Source organism: Mesoplodon mirus, assembly GCF_964341445.2.
Source record: "Mesoplodon mirus genome assembly, chromosome: 5".
NCBI classification, from domain to species: domain Eukaryota; kingdom Metazoa; phylum Chordata; class Mammalia; order Artiodactyla; family Ziphiidae; genus Mesoplodon; species Mesoplodon mirus.
The window spans coordinates 43803439-43822322 of NC_138980.1; the positions used below are offsets into that span (position 1 = coordinate 43803439).

An 18884-nucleotide genomic window follows, 5' to 3' on the forward strand; every position below is an offset into this window, starting at 1 on the left:
GCCCCATGTTGCGGACACAGCCTGGTGGGGTGAAGGAGCCCAGGATGGACAAGGGCATCCAAGCGGGGACGAGGGATGGGGACACGGGGCCGCTCCGGCCCTACTCGGGTTTAGCTCAGGCGGGCGCCAGGCAGACACCCCCTCCACCCCCCGGTCGCCCCCCTCCCCCCTCCCCCGCGCCTGGGTTTCCTCCACTGGAAAATGAGCCAGATCGCTGGCCCGCCTCCAGGACGCGGCGCGACAACGCCAGGACTTGTACGCCCGAGGTCCCCGCTGCTGCCTCCGGGGGACCCAGCTCCTGCGCGCCCCGGCCCCGCGTCCCTGCGGGGCGGAGCTAGCGCTGGCCCCGCCCCTCCGTCCCACGGGCTACGGCCAGCGCGCCCCCGGCCCAACTGCGGCGCGTGACGCGGGGCGCGCGGCTCCGGTGGCCACCGTGGGCGGGCGCAGACCGCCGGGACGGCCGGGAGCGGACGGCATGGCGGCGGCAGGGACCGCGGCGGGGCCGGCGGCGCCTGAGCCCATGCCTAGCTACGCGCAGCTGGTGCAGCGCGGCTGGGGCAGTGCGCTGGCGGCGGCGCGGGGCTGCGCGGACTGCGGCTGGGGGTTGGCGCGCCGCGGCCTGGCCGAGCACGCGCACCTGGCGCCTCCCGAACTGCTGCTGCTGGCTCTCTGCGCACTCGGCTGGACCGCGCTGCGCTCGGCGGCCACTTCGCGCCTCTTTCGGGTCAGTGCTGCTGGGGGTTGGGACGTGGGGGTCCCGGGCTGTGGGGCCGTTATGTTAGGGAGTCCGGGGAGGGGACCCAGGGCCGCCGCGCGCCCCGTTATGTCTCCGCGGACCAGGGTGACTGGAACGTGGCGAGCCTCAGGCTGGAGGAGCTCGGGACGCGGAATCTTGGGCCGCCACTTGCCCCTCTGGGTCAGGGCGGGGTGGGGTTGCGAGTGGATGTGGGGGTGTGGCCGGGCTGGGGGAAGCCTGGGACGTGGGGACCCTGACAAGGGTAGGATGCTCAAGATGTGGGGGAACCGGTCCGGTCAGTGCGGGACAAGGGGGCCCCAGGCGGTGGGAGGGCCTTGTCTGCTGCGCACTCTTTCGGACCTAGCGGAGCTGGGGACAGAGGAGCGGAGGACACGGGCAGAGAAGGCTCGGCGCACAGGGGCTGCGTGTGCCTTGCGCCTCCGGGTCATTTGGGGCACGCTCGGAACCGGATCGGTGTCCGGGGTCGGTGCGGCGGCGGCGGGACTGGCTCGTCCGCTGCGACCGGGAAGAGGCAGGAGCTGCCCAGTCGCTGCCGCTCGTCTGTCTGGAGTCAGCGCCACCCTCCGATCAAGGGATGCAAAGGCCTGGGCTCCCTGGCCACGCCGTGTTCGCAGCCTTTGGGGGAGGTGGCACGGCCTGGGTCTGCGAAGCTGGACTGTGCGGGCTCCAAGGGGTCGCCACCGAATTGCTCAGTTTCCGGCGAGCCTGGGAAGGCCACCTCCCCAGCTGGAGAGTGACTGTGGGGATGACATTGGCGCCTGGCCTCCCTCCCATCCTTGGGGAGGGGTCGCTGCTATGGGAGCTCGTTGGAAGGCGTTTGGGCTCCAAGCTTGGCTGTGACTTCCCTGAGGACCAGCTGGGGTCACTCCGCCCGTCTGACTGGAGGTGGCAGGGGGTGCAGGGACAGAGTGCCTGGAGCCAACAAAGGGACCTTTCTCTTCTGGCTGGGCAGAGGCTGGCCCTTGTTAAGTCAGGGATGGGGTGTTGTCTGGCTGCCATTGTCCCCACTCCCACCCCCATATGACCCACATGGGGGTTAGAGACCCCAGCCACCACGCTGCTCCAGGGAGGGGGAGGCAGGCATGACTAGGGCCCCTCCGTAGGTGAGCCCTGGTCCCAATCTGGCTTTGTTGCTTCCCCCACCTTCCCAGTTTCCAGCTGGGCAGTGGGAGGTCCAGGACGACGAGGGCCAGAGCCCAGGAGGGGGATATGGTTGCTCTGGGACCACCAGGGTGGAGCAGACTTCCTCCCCACGTTCCTGAGGGAGCTGGGTGGGGGACAGCAAGGTCACGGGCCCCTCACTTTTAGAATCCCCGGACGTCGGGCACTCACTCCAGTTCGTGGCTTGCCCTTCCCAAGAAACGGGCGGAGGGGCTGCCTCTTTCTCCAAAGCTCATCTTCTTGGCAGTCGTGTGGTTGCCATGGGTTACCGGAGCTGGCTCTGGCTGTCTCCATGGCGACTGTTGGTGCTCCGGCCCCCTCAGCTTCGCCGAGGGGGGCGGGGCTTGGCCGGCAGCTCTGGAGCCCCGCCCCCTGGGAGATTGAGGCTCTGCCCCCAGGACTCCAGGGGCGCTGGGCCCCTGAAATTCCTCCATGCCTCACCGTTGCATGCTCCCACTTCTCTTGTCCCCTCCCTGCTGTCCCCTCAGGTCCCCCCATCTGCGATATCCTTTCCTTGACCCTCTTTCTCCCTCCACCCCATCCTCTCTTCCTCGTCTCCCCTGAGTTCCCATGTCCTCCCCCACCTACCCACCCCATCTTCCCCAGCCCCCGTTCCTCTTTGGACTCCCCAATTCCTCCTCTGAGGCACCCCCTTCCCTCAAGTTCCTCCCCCATGGGGATTGCTAGGGTTCCAGCCCCCCATGTTCCCCCGGATGCCCCATATTCCCCTCCATGTTCTCTTTACAGGTTCACCCCCACAGCCCCTTCCAAGTCTTCTCTTTAATCCTTCCTCTTTGTCATACCTCTGGCTCCCCCTGAGACCACCCCCCCAAGCCCCCCAGTCCCCTGGACTGACCCCACTGGTCTCCCTTGCTTTACACCCACGTGTCCCCCTCCTCCCCTCACAGCCTCCCCTCACGTTTCCTCCCAGGTCTCCCCCATCGCTCCCCTCCCCTTGCGGCTGCGGCTGGACAGCTGGGCACTAAGTTTAGCCCTTGGCAGGTACACGTGGGCTCTGGTTACGTTCCAGGAGGCTGTGGGTACCGGGCCCGGCACTGCCTGGCCTGGGGAGTCCCTGGGCCTTGGTTTCCCTACCCTGGAGCAGCGGCCCTTGGCCCCCAGTGCTGATGGCCGCCCGCCTTCTCACCCGTAGCCCCTAGCCAAGCGGTGCCGCCTCCAGCCTAGAGATGCCGCCAAGATGCCTGAGAGCGCCTGGAAGTTTCTCTTCTACCTGGGCGCCTGGAGCTACAGCACCTACCTGCTCTTCGGCACTGACTACCCCTTCTTTCACGACCCACCCTCCGTCTTCTATGGTAGGGGACCTGCCGGGATGGGGCAGGTTGGGGGAGGGCCCTGTTTTGAACTCAGAGAAGGGTACTGGAGAGTACCTTCAGTACTCTGAAGGGATGGGGGAGCTGGACACTCATCAGACATCCCATGCTGGATGTCTGCTCTGAGACAAGGGCGATGAAGGGGCCCTGGGGCCAGAAAAGGGGGCACCTGTCCCTGTCAGGACTCAGGGAAACATCCTAGAGGAGGGGATCCGTTGTGTGGGCCCAGGCAAGCAGTCCAACACGTGCAAAGGTCCTGGGGCTTGCATGAGCTTGATATTTGGGGACGAGAGGAGGATGGCAGGAGCTTGAGTTTCATCCTAAATGGGATGGGTTTGTGGATTATAAAAAAACCTTCTTCTGGCTGCCATGTAGAGACAGATGAATCCTGGGTAAGGAGGGGAGCTGGGCCCAGGGGTTAGGCAAGGGACCAATGTGGCTTGGACCAGCTTGGCAAGGAGATAAAGATGGTGAGAGTGGCTGCATCCATTGATTGGATTTGACGTCGGTGTCATCAAGGCCTGAGCTCTGGGTGGGATGGGCAGGAATTTGACTGCACTGTCCTCTGTTACCAGCCAGCAGGCCGATGTAGAAAACTCAGTCTGTGATGAGGGGTCAGGCTTCTCTACTCTTGTGCTGACCATCCAGACCGTGTATCAGGGACACACATGGACGTGTTTCCTGCCGTGTGATGTAAACATCCTGAGAGGGCTCCTGGTGGCACCAGGGAGCTGGGCACCCCTGCGCTGCACCTGTCTGTCTTGTGACCATGCTGCCCACATGGCCACTTTTCCCGTGTAACACACGCACATTTCCCGTGTCATAAATCCCTAGAGGGGAGGTTTGAGCTGTCATTCAATTTTCCTTTATGAGAATGAACTGTAATTGAACTCTCTCTCTGTAATTGAAGTTTCGAGCATGGAGTTGCCTCTGGTTCCTGCTTATAAACGATGCTGTGATAGCACACTTGCACGTTAGCTGCTTCTTGGCAGGCGTGCTTATTGAGTACCTACTGTGTACCGGGTGCTGTGCTGACACAACTGTGGGTAGGCCAGAGAAAGCCCCCCACCCTTGTGTTTCGGGGTGACAGATCTGTTAACGTGAAATAGGAAATCTGTTAACGGTGATAGTGCAGATGAGAAAACTTGAGTGAGGAGAGGAGCATGGGATGCGGGGTGTCTAGGAGGCGGGGAGGAGGGCATCTTCTACAGGGATGGGGGTGGTCCCACCAAAGGTGACTTTTGAGTGGGGACTGGGAGGAACCTGGGGCAGATGGGAAATGCAAAGGCCACTGTCGGACAGACACGCTACTGGCTGATCAGAAGCAGCAAGGAGCCCAGTCAGGTGGGGTGGGAGCAGTGGGGGTCTTTACCATAGGGCCATGAGCAGAGGGGGGACGTTGACAGGACGACCTAAGGGTGGGGCTGAGGGCAGGAGCCGGTGTGCTCTGCCCAGGACAGGGCTGTGGCGGGGAGAGAAGTGGCTGATTTAAGAAATGTTTTGGGGCTTCCCTGGTGGCGCAGTGGTTGAGAGTCCACCTGCTGATGCAGGGGACACGGGTTCGTGCTCCGGTCTGGGAAGATCCCACATGCCGCGGAGCGGCTGGGCCCGTGAGCCGTGGCCGCTGAGCCTGCGCGTCCGAAGCCTGTGCTCCGCAACAGGAGAGGCCACAGCAGTGAGAGAGGCCCGTGTACCACAAAAAAAAAAAAAAAGAAAAAAGTTTTGAAAGCAGAATTGATAGGATTCACTGCCAAACCAGAGGTGGGTGTGAGAGAGAAGGAGGATGGGGCTGACGCCAGGGTGAGGCAGGTTTGGGGGAGACCAGGAGCTGGGTGTGGGATGCCCAGGTGGCTGATCCTGGAGATCGGGGAGGGGGATGAGGCAGGAGTGACATGGAGAGGCCAGAGCAGCAGGCGGGGTGTGCGTGGAGAGGAGGTTGGAGGTCCACAGACAGAGCCCGGCCCACCTCACCCCGCAACGTGCAGGGAGGTGCAGACGCAGCCCAGATGGGGAATTATCTGCTGCCCTCTTCCCTCTGCCCCAGATCTGGGGCCCAAAGCTGGAGAGGGGGTGCTTTCCACTGTAGCAGTCTCTTCAGTGTGATAGGTGGAAAAGAGGGTGTCCCGTTTCCACAGAGGGTGCCTCCACGTCCCTTCCTTCTCAAGAGGGACAGAGACACTTGGCAGGTGTGGGGAGGCCCCCCTCTGCTGACTGCAGCACTGCCACGAGGCTGTGCACGGAACGTGGGGGGAGACCCAGCCAGGAGTGTGAGTTTTGCTACCGAGCCTTGGGGAGCCCTGGACGTGTTCAAGTCGGGGATGAGTGATCTGTCAGGTGTCTTTCATTGTTTTAAATTAGGTAAAATTTACATAACATAGAATTAACCATTCTATTTTATTTATTTATTTTTGGCCGCACTGCGCGGCTCGCTGGATCTTAGCTCCCCGACCAGGGATCGAACCCATGCCCCCTGCAATGGACGTGCGGAGTCCTAGCCACTGGACTGCCAAGGAATTCCCAGAATTAACCATTTTAGCCAGTCACAGAAACACAGATATTGTGTGATGCTACTTACGTGAGGCACCTAGGGTCGTCAAATCCATAGAGACAGAAGGTAGGATGGTGGGTGTCGGGCTGGGGAAGGGGGAACAGAGAGGCAGTGTCTAATGGGAACAGAGTTTCAGTTTTACAACATGGAAAAAGTTTTAGAGATTGGTTGCACAACAGTGTGAATATACCTAGTGCCACTAAACTTAAAAATGGTTAAGATGGTAAATTTTATGTTATATATATTTTTTTACCACAACTTTTAAAAATTCACCATTTTAAAGTGAGCAATTCAGTGGCAATTAGCACATTCACAGTGTTGCGCAAGCACCGTGTCTATCTAGTTCCAGAACATTTCCATCATCCCCAAAAGGAGACCCGTCCCCATTAGCAGCTTGCTATCACCCCTCTCCCAGCCCCTGACAACCATTAATCCACTTTCTGTCTCTATGGATCTGCCTGTTCTGGACATTTCATATACATGGAATCATTGGTATGTGATTGCATGTGCCCATTTGTGTCTGGCTTCTTTTACTCAGCATAATGTTTTTGAGGTTTATCCACGTTGTAGTGTGTGTCAATGCTTCTTTCCTTTTTAGGGCTGCATAATATTCCACATTACGTGGATACACGAAACGTGGATTTACCACATTTTATGTACCCAGTCACCTGCTGATGGACATTTGGGCTGTTCCCCTTTTGATGATTGTGACTAGTGCTGCTGTGGACATGAGTATACAGGGGTCTCTTGAGTCCCTGTTTTCAGTTTCCTTGGGCACAGGCCAAGAGTGGACTTGCCAGATCATGGGGTCTGTGTATTCACAGCCATCGAGGCTGCTGTGGGGAGAATGGACAGTCGGGAATAGGCTCTGGAGGCCGGGAGAAGCTGGGGCAGCACTAGGAGATGGCGGTACCTGGACCAGGGTGGGGGCAGTGGGGGCAGGGCAAGTGAGTGGAGGTGGGGACCAAAGAGGGACCCCCAGATAGAGGTCCAAGTGGATCTCTGTTGCAGGCAGGACCAGGGTACAGACGAAGGGCTGTCACTGAGGTGGCAGCATAGGAGGCATCTAGGGGATAGCTGGCCTCCAGGGGGACTTGAGGGTGTAGCTCCAGATCGCTGAGGCTTGGAGGGGGAGGGACAGGAGACCAGGGATGGAGCCCGGGGAGGCCATTACGGGGGTAGACAAAGAAGGAGCCGCAGACAGCAGGGCACAGTCTGGAGTTCTAGGTCAATTCGGGCAGAGTCCTTGGTGATGGACTGAGGAGGGGAGGCGGAGGTGGTGGGGGGAGCGATGTCCCCTGGGAAGGCACAAGGCCTGAGTGCGGGTGGCACATGTGCAGGGGTGGGGGGCAGGAGGTGGCCGCAGGAGGGGAGGTGGAGCCGGGCTCGCTCTGCGGGAGAGCCCGCACTCATGGGCATTGGAAAGTGTGTGATTTCTGCCTCAGCTGCTTGGCCAGCCCAGCAAGGCAGGTGGCAGCCTCCATCGGTTTGGGGATTTGCTGGGAGGGCAGCACCCAGGACCAGGTGTCTTGAGCGAGCCTGGTAAGAGAAGACGGGAAGGGGGCCTGGGGCACAGTTGGAAATTCTGCAAAGGACCAATTTCAGGGTAGGAGCACCTTTTTCTGTAGATCTAGAACTGTTCTAAAAAGTAATGCCTATTCATAAACAATGACGAGAATGGGTAACAGAAAACCAGCGACCAGAACAGCTACAGAGACGGGTTGGCACGCCCAGCACGCAGAGGACCCATGCCCGGCTTGAGGGAGTGCTCGGGGTCGCCTGCGGGTCCCGGAGGCCCTGCAGGTCCCTGACGGCACGGTGTGGCCCTCCCCAGACTGGAAGACGGGCATGGCGGTACCACGGGACATCGCAGTTGCCTACCTACTACAGGGAAGCTTCTACGGCCATTCCATCTATGCCACGCTATACCTGGATGCCTGGCGCAAGGACTCAGTGGTCATGCTCATCCACCATGTGGTCACCTTGGTCCTCATTATCTCGTCCTACGCCTTCCGGTGAGTCCAGGAGGGGACAGGAGGGTGGAGGGCACTGGCATGAGCAGTGGCAAGAGGCTGGCGCAGGGCAGAGGCTAATGCCTGGGTGGGGGGTATGGGGGTGTCTGTGGGAGAGGTTTCTGAAGAGAGATTCTGAAGTGATGGGGCAAAACAGGTGCAGAGAGGCACCACCCTGCCCCCACCCCATCTGTCCCCCTCCAGCTCCTCCTGGATGGCACCCTTGGCCAGGTCACAAAGCAAGTGTTTACTGAACACCTGCCATGTGGCAGGTGCTGCTGGGGGCACAGCCATGAACACAGTAGACAAAACATGATGTTCCAGAGCCCGCTGTGGCCACCGCACATGGTCGTAGTGCTTCAAGGCAGAGCCTGTGCAAACCACAGCGTGCTGTATGTGTGAAAGCCACCCTGATTCCAAGGGTAAAGGAGAGTGAAAATATCTTGCAGTCCCTTTGTTATATCATTTACATGTTGAATGATGACATTTTGGATATACTGAGTCAATTGGAATATATTATTAAAATTAATTTTACCTCTTCCTATTTACTTTTTTTTTAATGTTGCTGATAGAAAATTTAAAACGAAATTGGGATTAGCAGATGCAAACTATTATATATAGGATGGATAAACAACAGGGTCCTACTGTATAGCACAGGAAACTATATTCAGTGTCCTGTGATAAACCATAATGGAAAAGAATCTGAAAAAGAATATATATATGTATAACTGAATCACTTTGCTGTACAGCAGAAACTAACACAACATTGTAAAGCAATTATACCCCAATAAAGATATTTAAAAAATAAAAATTGAACATGGAAACTCAAAAAAAAATTTTTTTTAAAGAAAATTTAAAACGACATGTACAGCTCATATTCTATTCATTTTTTTAAATTTAAATTTATTTTATTTATTTATTTTGGCTGTGTTGGGTCTTTGTTGCTGCGCGCGGGCTTTCTCTAATTGTGGCAAGTGGGGGCTACTCTTCATTGCAGTGTGCGGGCTTCTCATTGCGGTGGCTTCTCTTGATGCAGAGCACGGGCTCTAGGCGCGTGGGCTTCAGTAGTTGCAGAATGTGGGCTCAGTAGTTGTGGCTCACGGGCTCTAGAGCACAGGCTCAGTAGTTGTGGTGCACGGGCTTAGTTGCTCTGCGGCATGTGGGATCTTCCCGGACCAGGGATCGAACTGTGTTCCCTGCACTGGCAGGCAGATTCTCAACCACTGCGCCACCGGGGAAGCCCCTCAAATTCTATTCTTGTTGGACTAGCTGTGCCCTCCAGCACAGTAGCTGCTGGCCACAGGTGGTCATGTCAACTTTAATTAAACTTAAATAAAATCACACATTCTGTACCTCAGCCCAGTATGTGGCTGGTGACTCCTGTATTGGACAATGCAGATTTAGAACATTCTTATCATTCTTGAAAATTTATTAGACAGCCCTGCTCTAGAGGGTAGAATCAGATAACAACCCCCCCCCACACAAAAACATGAAAGAAAAGAACTAACGGTTTGTTTGAAGGTGATCACTATGGAAAGTTCAAGTTGGAAGATAAGGACTGAAGAGGTGGTGAGGTTAGGTGGGGTGGTCAGGGGTGACAGGTGAGCCGAGACTGAAAGTTGGTGAAGGAAGGCTCTGGGAACACCAGGGATGTTAGGGGATGAGAACAGCCTGTGGCTGTGAGGAGGGCAGAGTGGCCATGAAGACGGTGACAGAGGTGCACAGCCACATCCAGGCTGAACTCACGCACCAAGCAGCTGTGAGGCGGAAGGGTGGATAGGGACGGCGCTCCAGCCTTCGTCAGATCCTGGTGGGGGTGCGGCCTTTCCCAGGCAAGTCTGCAGTTTGCAGCAGTGCTCAGTTTCAATGTACAAACCTGGGAGCATCAGTAAGGCAGTCATGTTTAAAGTGTGGGTTATCTGGGCACAGAATGACCCAGGCCTGTGAGGGTCAGGGGTCATGGAGGGTCAGAGGTCACAGAGATGAGGAAGGATCAGAGAGGGCACTTCCAGGGAGGTTCCTGAGCCTGGGTGTGGCTGCCACAGGACGGGTGCAGCCTGGGTGTTACTGCTGACCTAGCCCTGTGAGTGGGGGATGGGCAGGGCAGATGGGCCAGGGAGGACAGCCCTGAACAGACCCACGGGAGGGGTGGCCAAGGGGGCCTGTGCTTGGGAGCCTCGGTGCGGGTAGGGGTCCCAGGGTAACCAGCCCTCTCTCCTCAGGTACCACAAGGTGGGCATCCTTGTGCTCTTCCTGCATGACATCAGTGATGTACAGCTGGAGTTCACCAAGCTCAATGTCTACTTCAAGTCCCGCGGAGGATCCCACCACCGGCTTCACGCCCTGGCTGCAGACCTGGGGTGCCTCAGCTTCAGCCTCAGCTGGTGAGCCGGCAGGGGAGGAGGCGGGGCCTAGTGGAAGGGAAGGGGACCTGGTGGAGGTAGGCGGGGCCAGGCCGGGAAGGAAGTGGGGCTTATGAGAGTGGGTGGAGCCAAGCAGGAAGGAAGTGGGTCCTAGAGAGGCGGGTGGGCAGGGAAGGGGTGGGTCCTGGTGAGGTGGGTGGAGGCTTGGTGAGGTGGGAGGGGCCAGACAGGACCACGGCGACATGGGCGGGGCCTGGTGGGACAGCAGAGGGCGCGAGTGGGGAATAAGCAAGCTGGGCAGGAAAGGACAGAACAGGAATGGAGACAGCTGGGCAGGAATGAACAAGGGTCGGGTAAGGAGACATGGATGGGTGGGGATGTGCAGGGCAGATGGATGAGTCCAGACGGCACAGTACAGGGACCGGGGGGAAGGGAGGGGGCTCCCCTCCCCCTCTCCCCCACAGCCTCCTCGACCCGCCCCTCCCTCCTGCAGGTTCTGGTTCCGCCTCTACTGGTTCCCGCTCAAGGTCCTGTATGCCACGAGCTACTGCAGCCTGCGGTCGGTGCCTGACATCCCCTTCTACTTCTTCTTCAACGCACTCCTGCTGTTGCTCACCCTCATGAACCTCTACTGGTTCCTGGTGAGTTGGCGCTCACAACTCGCCACCCCCTTCTTCTCAGATGCCAGTCCTGTCCTGGTCCGCGTCCCCAAGGAGCGTTCCAGGTGCACGCCCTTCTCACGCACTCCCAGGGAGGAGGGGCATGTTAGGCAACGTGCAAAGGGCCGGCGGCAGGAGCCCCCAACCATCAGGAGGGCAGCGAGGTCGGGGACGGGGCTCTCTTCTCACCTGTGCTTTCCCCTCCCACAGTACATCGTGGCTTTTGCTGCCAAGGTGCTGACGGGCCAGGTGCGTGAGCTGAAGGACGTGCGGGAATATGACACAGCAGAGGCCCTGAGCCCCAAGCCCAGCAAAGCTGAGTGAGTGTGGAGGGGCCCCCAGCCCTAGTTCATTCCTTATCCACGTCTGTCTGATCGAGCGCGCTCTGTGGGTAGGCCCTGGAGACACGGCAGCGGATGAGGCTGATGCTGACGCTGCCCCCCCCCGGAGCCTGCATCCAAAAGAGAGACTGCAATAAAGGCATGGACGATATAGCGACAGAGTTAGATGCTGTCAGGACAGACAGCGAGGAAGGTGGGGGTAGAGAGGTGACGGGTGAGAATCAGGGTCTCAGTGGTGGGAGCCGTGAGGGCCAAGCCCAGTGCTGAGGAGCAGCTGTTTTCCAGGCCTGACGGCAACCTCTAAGCAGGTGGCAGTGGAAGGGGGCGGTGAGGGGGTGCCATGGGCGGCCCAGGGAGCCCGGGCTCTGTTCGGGCTAATACTCCCTGGTCCAGCGGGGCAACCACTGGTCAGCCAAGCAGGAGATGGGGCCGGGGGTTCAGGCCCAGGTGGGAGTTGTAGGTATGACGAGCCAAAGGGGCCTCTTCGGCCGTCCTGGAGGTAGGGGCCTCGGGACTGCCAGCCCTGGGATGTGAGCCAGATGGCGCCCAAAGCCCCTGGCCTGGAGGGGCCCCAGGAGTGAATGGAGGCAGGTTGGGGTGACCAGCAGGGTCCAAGATGTGCAGCGCCCCACAGTCAATGTGAGGAGTGGTTGAGCAGCAGTGAGATGGGGGCTGCTGAAGGCTCGCAGGGCGCTCCGCAGCAGACCCTCTGATTTGGCCCCTGGGAGGTCATCAGTGACCAACCTGGGAAAGATGGTTTCGGGGAAGCAGTGAGCTCAGCGTGCAATGAAGTGTGGGTCAGAATGGACAGGGAGGAGGATGAGAGAAGCAGAGATTTTTAAAAACTCTCCTTGAAAAACATGAGAAGGGGAGCAAAGAACTGGGGGAATTGCCAGAGCAGCCAAAAAGCCAGTGCCCAGGTTAGAGAGGAGTCAGGCAGTTGAGCAGGGATTGTGGACACAAGAGGGCTGGGCAGCAGGTGAGGTCACCCCAGTGGTCAGATCCCAACTCTGTTGTAGAATAACCAGACTTGCTTTGGATGTAGGTGAAACAGAAATAAAAAAATCAAAGATGACCCAAGACCTCTGGCTCGAGCTGCCATTTACCGAGATGGGACTCAGGGCAGGGCCATGTGCACTGGTGGGGGTAGGGGGTTGGGAGTCTAGTTTTGAGGGTGTCGGATTGTCGATGTCCAGCGAATGCGAGTTGGGAATTGCGCATAGTGATCGGTGAGGTCTCACCAAGGAGTCTGACCAACCCTCAGAGGCTTCCAGAAGAAGCCGTGATTAAAGAGAACTCCAGGGGTGAGGTTGGGGAGGCACCTGATTGGCTAAATTTAAAACTGAAAGACCTTTCTGCTGTAAAACAGTGAACTCCTAGAGATGTCCTTGTAAATGCAGAGCCCAAGGCAAAGAGCAAGCCAGACCAGCTAGCTCCACCCTGCTCCCTGCCCCGTCTCCCCCAGGAATGTCCAGCCAGAATGTGAGTTGGGAGGCTGGCGCCTCCAGCCCCAAATGACAGCATTCCCACTAGGATGGCAAAGAACAAACTCCATACAGAAATGACAGGGGACTGGGGACACGCTGCCATGGTTGGCCCCATGGGCACCACCCGCAGAACCTGGTCCCTAAGGATGGCTAGAGTTAGCACAGTTGGGTATAAAACAAGATGGGATAAAAAGCAATGAGAATGTGGAATGTGCCACAAAAGAGCTGGTCAGGACACCTCAAAATCGTCAGGTCATGGAAAACAAGAGACTGAGGAACCGTCTCAGCTCAGATTGACTGAATGCAATGTGGGATCCTGGACCAGAAAAGGGACATCTGTGGAAAAACTGGTGAAATTCAAATAAAGTCTATGGTTTAGCTCATAGCAATGTTCTAGCGTTGGTTTCTTAGTTGTGATAAATGCACTGTGGAGATATAAAATGTCAACGTTCGGGGAGACTTGGGCAAGGGCTACCCTGGAGCTCTTTATGCTACCTCTGCAAATCTAAAATTATTCTAAAATGAAAAGTTTATTAAAAATGTAAAAGGCATGAGAGACCATCAAAAATAGCATTGGATGTTAAATATATTTCTTTCCTAGGGCTGCCGTAACAACGTACCACAAACTAGGGGGCTTAAAACAACAGAGGTTTATTCTCTCACAGTTCTAGAGACCAAAAGCCTGAAATGAAGGTGTCAGCAGAGCCACTCTTGCTCTGAAGGTCTAGGGGAGGATCCTTCCTTGCCTCTTCCAGTTTCTGGGGGTTCCAGATGTTTTTTGGCTTGTGGCTGCATCACTCCAATCTCCATTTCCTGTCTTCACGTGGTCTCTTCTCTCTTATAAGGACATTTGTCATTGGATTTAGACCACTATGATCTCATCCCAAATTCCTTCACTTAATTACATCTACAAAGACTCTTTTTCCAAACAGAGTCACAGTCACAGTTCTAGAGATTAGGATGTGGAGATATCCTTTTAGGGACCACCATTCAACCTATTATATATGTTAAGTCTCCAACGATTAGATACAGCTGAAAAGAGAATCAGTGACTTGAAAGCTGCAGAGAAATTACCTAGGATGCAGCCTAAACAAATGGAAAATATGACAGCTAGAATAGTAAGAATTATGTGGCTGAGTCCTAATAGGAGATAGATAGGGAGAGACAACATGAGAAGACATAATGCTGAGAATTTTTCCAGAAAGTGACAAGACATAAATCATAAGCAGGATGAATACAAAGGCATCCGGGCCCCAAACACATCATAGTGAAATGTGAAACAGCCACAGAAAAGAAGAGATGACCTACGAAACAGTGACAGACTAACAGCAACAAGGGAAGCTGGAAGACTGGAGTCAGATATCACCTCAAATGCTGAAAGGAAGTAACAAGAAACCGGGACTCTTATACACAACTTTAAAAACAGTTACTCAAGAGAAAGGATACCTGTTGGCTTGCATGAGATCCTGGGTTTGGTCCCCAGCATCCCCACCCCCACCCCCAAAATAAAAAGGATATCCACAGGAACAAAAACTAAGAAGGCTTACCATTCACAGATCTTCTCTAGGAGAATATTTCAGAAAACTACCCCAAGAGGTCAGCAGAGAAATTGATACATATCTGGGTAAAATTTTTTTAAATGCCTAATTTGAGAGATTTTAAAAAATTAGAGCTGAAATATTTATATTATTGAAACAGGATTGGTGGCTTTGCATTTTGCAGGAGGGTAGGGCATTACCTTTGGGCTATATTGAGTATTTATGTTAACACTATTAGGGTGTAGAGGGGAGAATGGAACCAAAAACAGGTGCAACAAAGTGAAAGCAGGAAAGGAAAGCTAGAAAAAGCAGGGTAAGTAATGCAGAATGAGGGTAGAATCTCAAATATTGGGCATGCAAATAAACACACATGGAATAATCATGACAATGACGAGACTGGGCTTTTAAATAAATCCACCTCTGACCTGGTTAAAAGACTTCAACTCCAGGATAAATAAAAGTTGTAAGTAAAAAGACAGGAGGAGAAAGTCAGCTGTAATTTTTGATGTGAAAGAATATGCATGATGCAGCCCTAAACCGTGGCAAGATGGGACCACAGGAGGTAAAGTCCATGTTCCTCATCAGGCAGCTCCGAAGCAAGAATAGATGTTCTTTTTAAGCACAAGAACACTTCTCAAAATTGAAAAAAAACAAGGGCAACCTCAGTTGCTCAGAACCAGGATCGTGCAGACCATGTATGATGAAAATGCAGTTAGATTTGAAAACAGTAAGAAAACAATGACTGAGAACCACTTTGAAGGACCCCGGAGTGGAGAATAAATCGAGTGGCAAAGCAGCACTGAGGCCTTCTTTGCTCCTGCTGGCTCTCTCTTCTGAACCCCCCTCCGTGGGGCCCCTCCTGGACCTCTGTCTTCGGCCCCCTGCAGTGGCCCCTGCACCCCGGTCACGACCTCGGTCTGAAGCTCCCATCATTCTCTTGGGCTGCTGGGACCGCCATCCATCAGGGGCCGTCACCCCGCTCTGGGTCTGCTGACCTGCCCGAGGCTACCCCACCCCTCCGTACACCGGCTTTCTCCTCCGTGACGCCCTCAGCTGCCCCCGCTGTATCTGAAGAGCCACGACCCGCACATCTGGTCCTCGCTGCAGCACTAACGGGGGCCAGGGGTCCTCAGCGATGCCTGGGCAGTGCCTGATCTCCTGAGACTCTTCCTTCTCCTCGGCCACCAACTGTCCTCACCATTGTCCCCTCACTCGATGACTTGGCCTCCGTGTCCCCAGGAAAACGGGTAGTCGGATGAGGACATCCACCCTCTAGTGCTGGCTGGCTGCTTTGGTAGATGGTCCGTCTCCCTCTGAGGCCCCCGTCCCAGGCCACCGACGGTCCACCCCTTTGCCTGCTCAGGGACATTCTGATCAAGAAGAGAAACCTCCTCTCTTTGCCCCGCTTTACAGCACAGCACCCCCTTCCCCTCCCTTCTTGAACCCAGCTCCCTCTGGGGTCTTCCCCCCACCACCCCGAGACCACTCCTGTCCGCTCCGCTGATGCCAAACAAATCTGGTGGTCACTCCCCCTCGCCTTTTTTTGAACAGTTTTATTGAGATGGAATTCACACACCATGCAATTTGCCCATTTGCCGTGTAGAAGTCAATGTTTTTAGTCCATTCACAGAGTTGTGAAACCATCACTGCGGTTTTAGAACATTTTTGTCACCCCCGCAAAAGAAACCCCATACCCAACCCAACCCCTCCTTTTGCAATCGCCAGTCTGCCTCTGCTCCCTGCTTCACTTTCTTTTTTTTTTTTTTTTTTTTAATATTTCTTTATTTACTTGGTTGCACTGGGTCTTAGTTGCAGCCCGCAGTCTCCTTAGTTGCGGCACATGGGCTCCCGCTTCACTTATTAGTGCCTTCCTGCTCCACGTCTGGCCTCCCCCTCTCCCAGGGCCCTTTCACTTAAGCCACCCCGACTTCCAAGTTTCTCTCCCAGCTCACAGTGCTTCTCTGAGTGCCATTGTCTGTGTCAGTGTCTGCTTGACATTCCAAGCACCTTCTAAATATCCAGAATCAACCCCCATTCCCACCGCAAAATACCTCTCGTGAACATTTGTCCATCGCAGTTGATGGCAACTCAGGATGAAAAACCTTGCAAAACCCTAGGGAGCCCCCCTTCTCTCCCTCTCCTCCTTATCCTCAAGGAAACATCCAGAATCCACCTGAGTCTCTGCCTGCCCACATGTCCCTGCAGCTTCCACCCTCGTCCTGATTTTCTCTTTCCCGCTGTGGTGCACTGAGACGAAAAAGTGTAAATCTGATTCTGCAGAGAGGCCATCTTGCCCTAGTTGGGCACTCCCCTCCCCCGCAAATACACTGTTTTTGAGGAGGGAGGGGGCACTTGGAAGCTTGTGCAGAAAAACAAACCAGAATCACCACAGGAAAGCTCTGATAAAGAGGCACAGGGCAGGGGTACGGATCCTTGGAGGTATTAAACCGTCTGTGGAAGTATAGGAATTAAAACAGTGGGAACAGAGCTGAGCCCATCAAACTTTAGCAAAGAAGGATCCCGGGAGGGAAGGAAGAACTAACTGTCAATGGGACGCTTGCTTGGTAGCCATCTTTATCTCGCATGAGCCCCCAGTGCAAACTCCCAAAGCATCAAAGATGTTGATGCAGAAATGGAAGCTGTGAAATCAAACGAGTCAAAATGAGAGACTGTGCCGTCCAGCAACTGAACTATGAGAAGACTCAAGAAGCTGGGAACCCCACCTCTGTCTAAAAGACCAACAGGCAAAGCTGAAGATATAGGACAGATGGGAGGTCCACGGGGGGCTTATCTCTGATCTCCCAGATAAAGGGCTCCCGCGGTGGCAGCGAGAGAAAGCAGCAGCCCACGGAGAAGTGGGCCGGTGGGGGGAGGTGTGCTCCCAGGAAGGGACATCCAGTGGCTCCAGCCCCAGGGAAGAGCGAACTAAAGTGACTGAGACCATCTTCTCCAGGAATGTCTTTACATGCTCATATGGAACGGTCTCTGAGCTAGAGTGCTCCACAAACCAAAGGGCTGCAGGGTACAGTAATGCATATATGCTAGTATCTGAGGATACACAGAAGTCAAAGGGTGGTAGATCCCTAGGAGCTGCTCGGTTGAACTGTGAGTTTTCTATGCTTTCTGAGGTCTAGATCGTGAGAATATATTACTGGCTCGGAAAACTTAATACAGTTGTACATAAACTAGACTGTAGAATTCACTTCAGCAGAGACTGATGGACCATGTGCAAAGGCACGAAGAGTTCTTATACGTGGGAATGGGAATGGTCAATGGCCGTGACCATAAGACTGCGGGGAGATGCTGTCTTGACATCAGCAGGCTGGCCAATTAAACAGGACACAACACCGAGCAAGTGATGGCGGTGGCGGTGAGGAGCAGGGGTAGACCTGTTGAGTCCAGTAAGGTGGGCCTGGGCAGATCCCCAGGGCGTAGGTCCCCTCCCAGTCAGAAGCCCAGAGACCTGCCACTAACACAGGCAGGGAAGATGGAATTAAGGAGAGCATCAGTGCACATGGGAGCGATCTCGGTGGCACATTTTTGGAAAATTGAGGTGCAGGAGAAGACATCTTTTTAAAAAAAATTATTTATTGATTTATTTATTGGCCATGTTGGGTCTTCATTGCTGCGTGTGGGCTTTCTCTAGTTGCGGAGAGCGGGTGCTACTCTTCGTTGCGGTGCGTGGGCTTCTCAGAGCGCAGTCTCAGTAGTTGTGGCAGACGGGCTTAGTTGCTCCGCGGCATGTGGGATCCTTCGGGACCAGGACTCGAACCCGTGTCCCCTGCATTGGCAGGGGGGTTCTTAACCACTGCACCACCAGGGAAATCCCGAGAAGACATCTTTATAGACAGTTTGAAATATGCAAACCATGAACATTGTTTAGACGTTAGGGGTCTTTCTCTGGGATCTTACAGTACTGATTCGTCTTAAAACACTACATAACTTGTTTTAAGGACATGGAAGCAAAGTAGGGGCTCTGGCAGGTGTAGACAGAGGGCAGTGGATGGAGAATCATAGGCTGGGAAGCCTTTCCTGGTAGGGCCATTGTAGTTGGGGAGGAACTGGCCAGAGCCCCCGGTGGGATCGCCGGGGCCTCTGGCCAGTTCTGCCTCCCTGGGAGAGGAGGAGGATAAAGTGCTGGTCCAGGTGCAGGCGATGGGCTTAAATCAGGCAGAGGTTGGTAGGTGACTTTTGCCTTCCAGCAGCCGCGGGTGGCCCAGGGGGGAGGGGAGAGGAGGGTTTAATTGTGGGAAGGAGCAGGGACCACTTGCCCAGCAGGCAGATGGCAGGGTCTTTTGGCCTTGTGGGCTGGGAGGAAGAATGGGGCGGGGCTGGGAAAAGGAGGGCAAGGAGGGCGGGACGGTGGTGGGAGGCGCTACGTGGTGGCGTGGGGTCCCTAGGCTAACCTGGGCCGGTTCTGGCTCGCAGGAAGCCGCTGAGGAATGGACTGGTTAAGGACAAGCGCTTCTGAACCCCTCGACCCCGGCCCCGCCGCCCAGGACCCAGCCCCACCCAACCTCGCCCTCGGGGACCAGCCACGCGGCTCCCCCATTCACCCCCTGTACCCTGGCCCTATCAGGCTCCGCCCCCACCCCAACCCACCCCGCCCTGGCCACTCCCGGGACCCCTGCGCCGCCCCCTCGAGACCCCGCCCCCGTGATTGGTCCCTATTCGACTTCAGGATCGC

General features: G+C 55.6%; 1 protein-coding gene across 2 annotated transcripts; it reads left to right on the forward strand.

The window, feature by feature from the left end:
• Positions 1-466: 466 nt before the first annotated feature.
• On the forward strand, positions 467-18707 carry CERS1 (ceramide synthase 1). 2 transcript variants are annotated; one of them, XM_082622214.1, is made up of 7 exons: positions 467-724; positions 3072-3231; positions 7632-7812; positions 10032-10193; positions 10666-10813; positions 11042-11151; positions 18626-18707. In XM_082622214.1, exons 1-7 carry the CDS (start codon positions 476-478, stop codon positions 18666-18668), a joined length of 1053 nt encoding a protein of 350 aa, XP_082478340.1. In that variant the 5' UTR covers positions 467-475; the 3' UTR covers positions 18669-18707. The 2 variants fall into 2 exon arrangements, with proteins under 2 accessions (XP_082478340.1, XP_082478341.1); XM_082622215.1 differs by lacking the exon at positions 18626-18707 and adding an exon at positions 12912-13042.
• The last annotated feature ends 177 nt before the right edge of the window (positions 18708-18884 follow it).

Excerpts from the sequence above, each read along its gene's own strand:
- CERS1 (XM_082622214.1), top strand. The coding sequence starts at position 476 with ATGGCGGCGGCAGGGACCGCGGCGGGGCCGGCGGCGCCTGAGCCCATG. Across the intron at positions 7,813-10,031 it reads ATCTCGTCCTACGCCTTCCG|GTACCACAAGGTGGGCATCC; the intron begins GTGAGTCCAGGA and ends CTCTCTCCTCAG. Across the intron at positions 10,194-10,665 it reads CTCAGCTTCAGCCTCAGCTG|GTTCTGGTTCCGCCTCTACT; the intron begins GTGAGCCGGCAG and ends TCCCTCCTGCAG.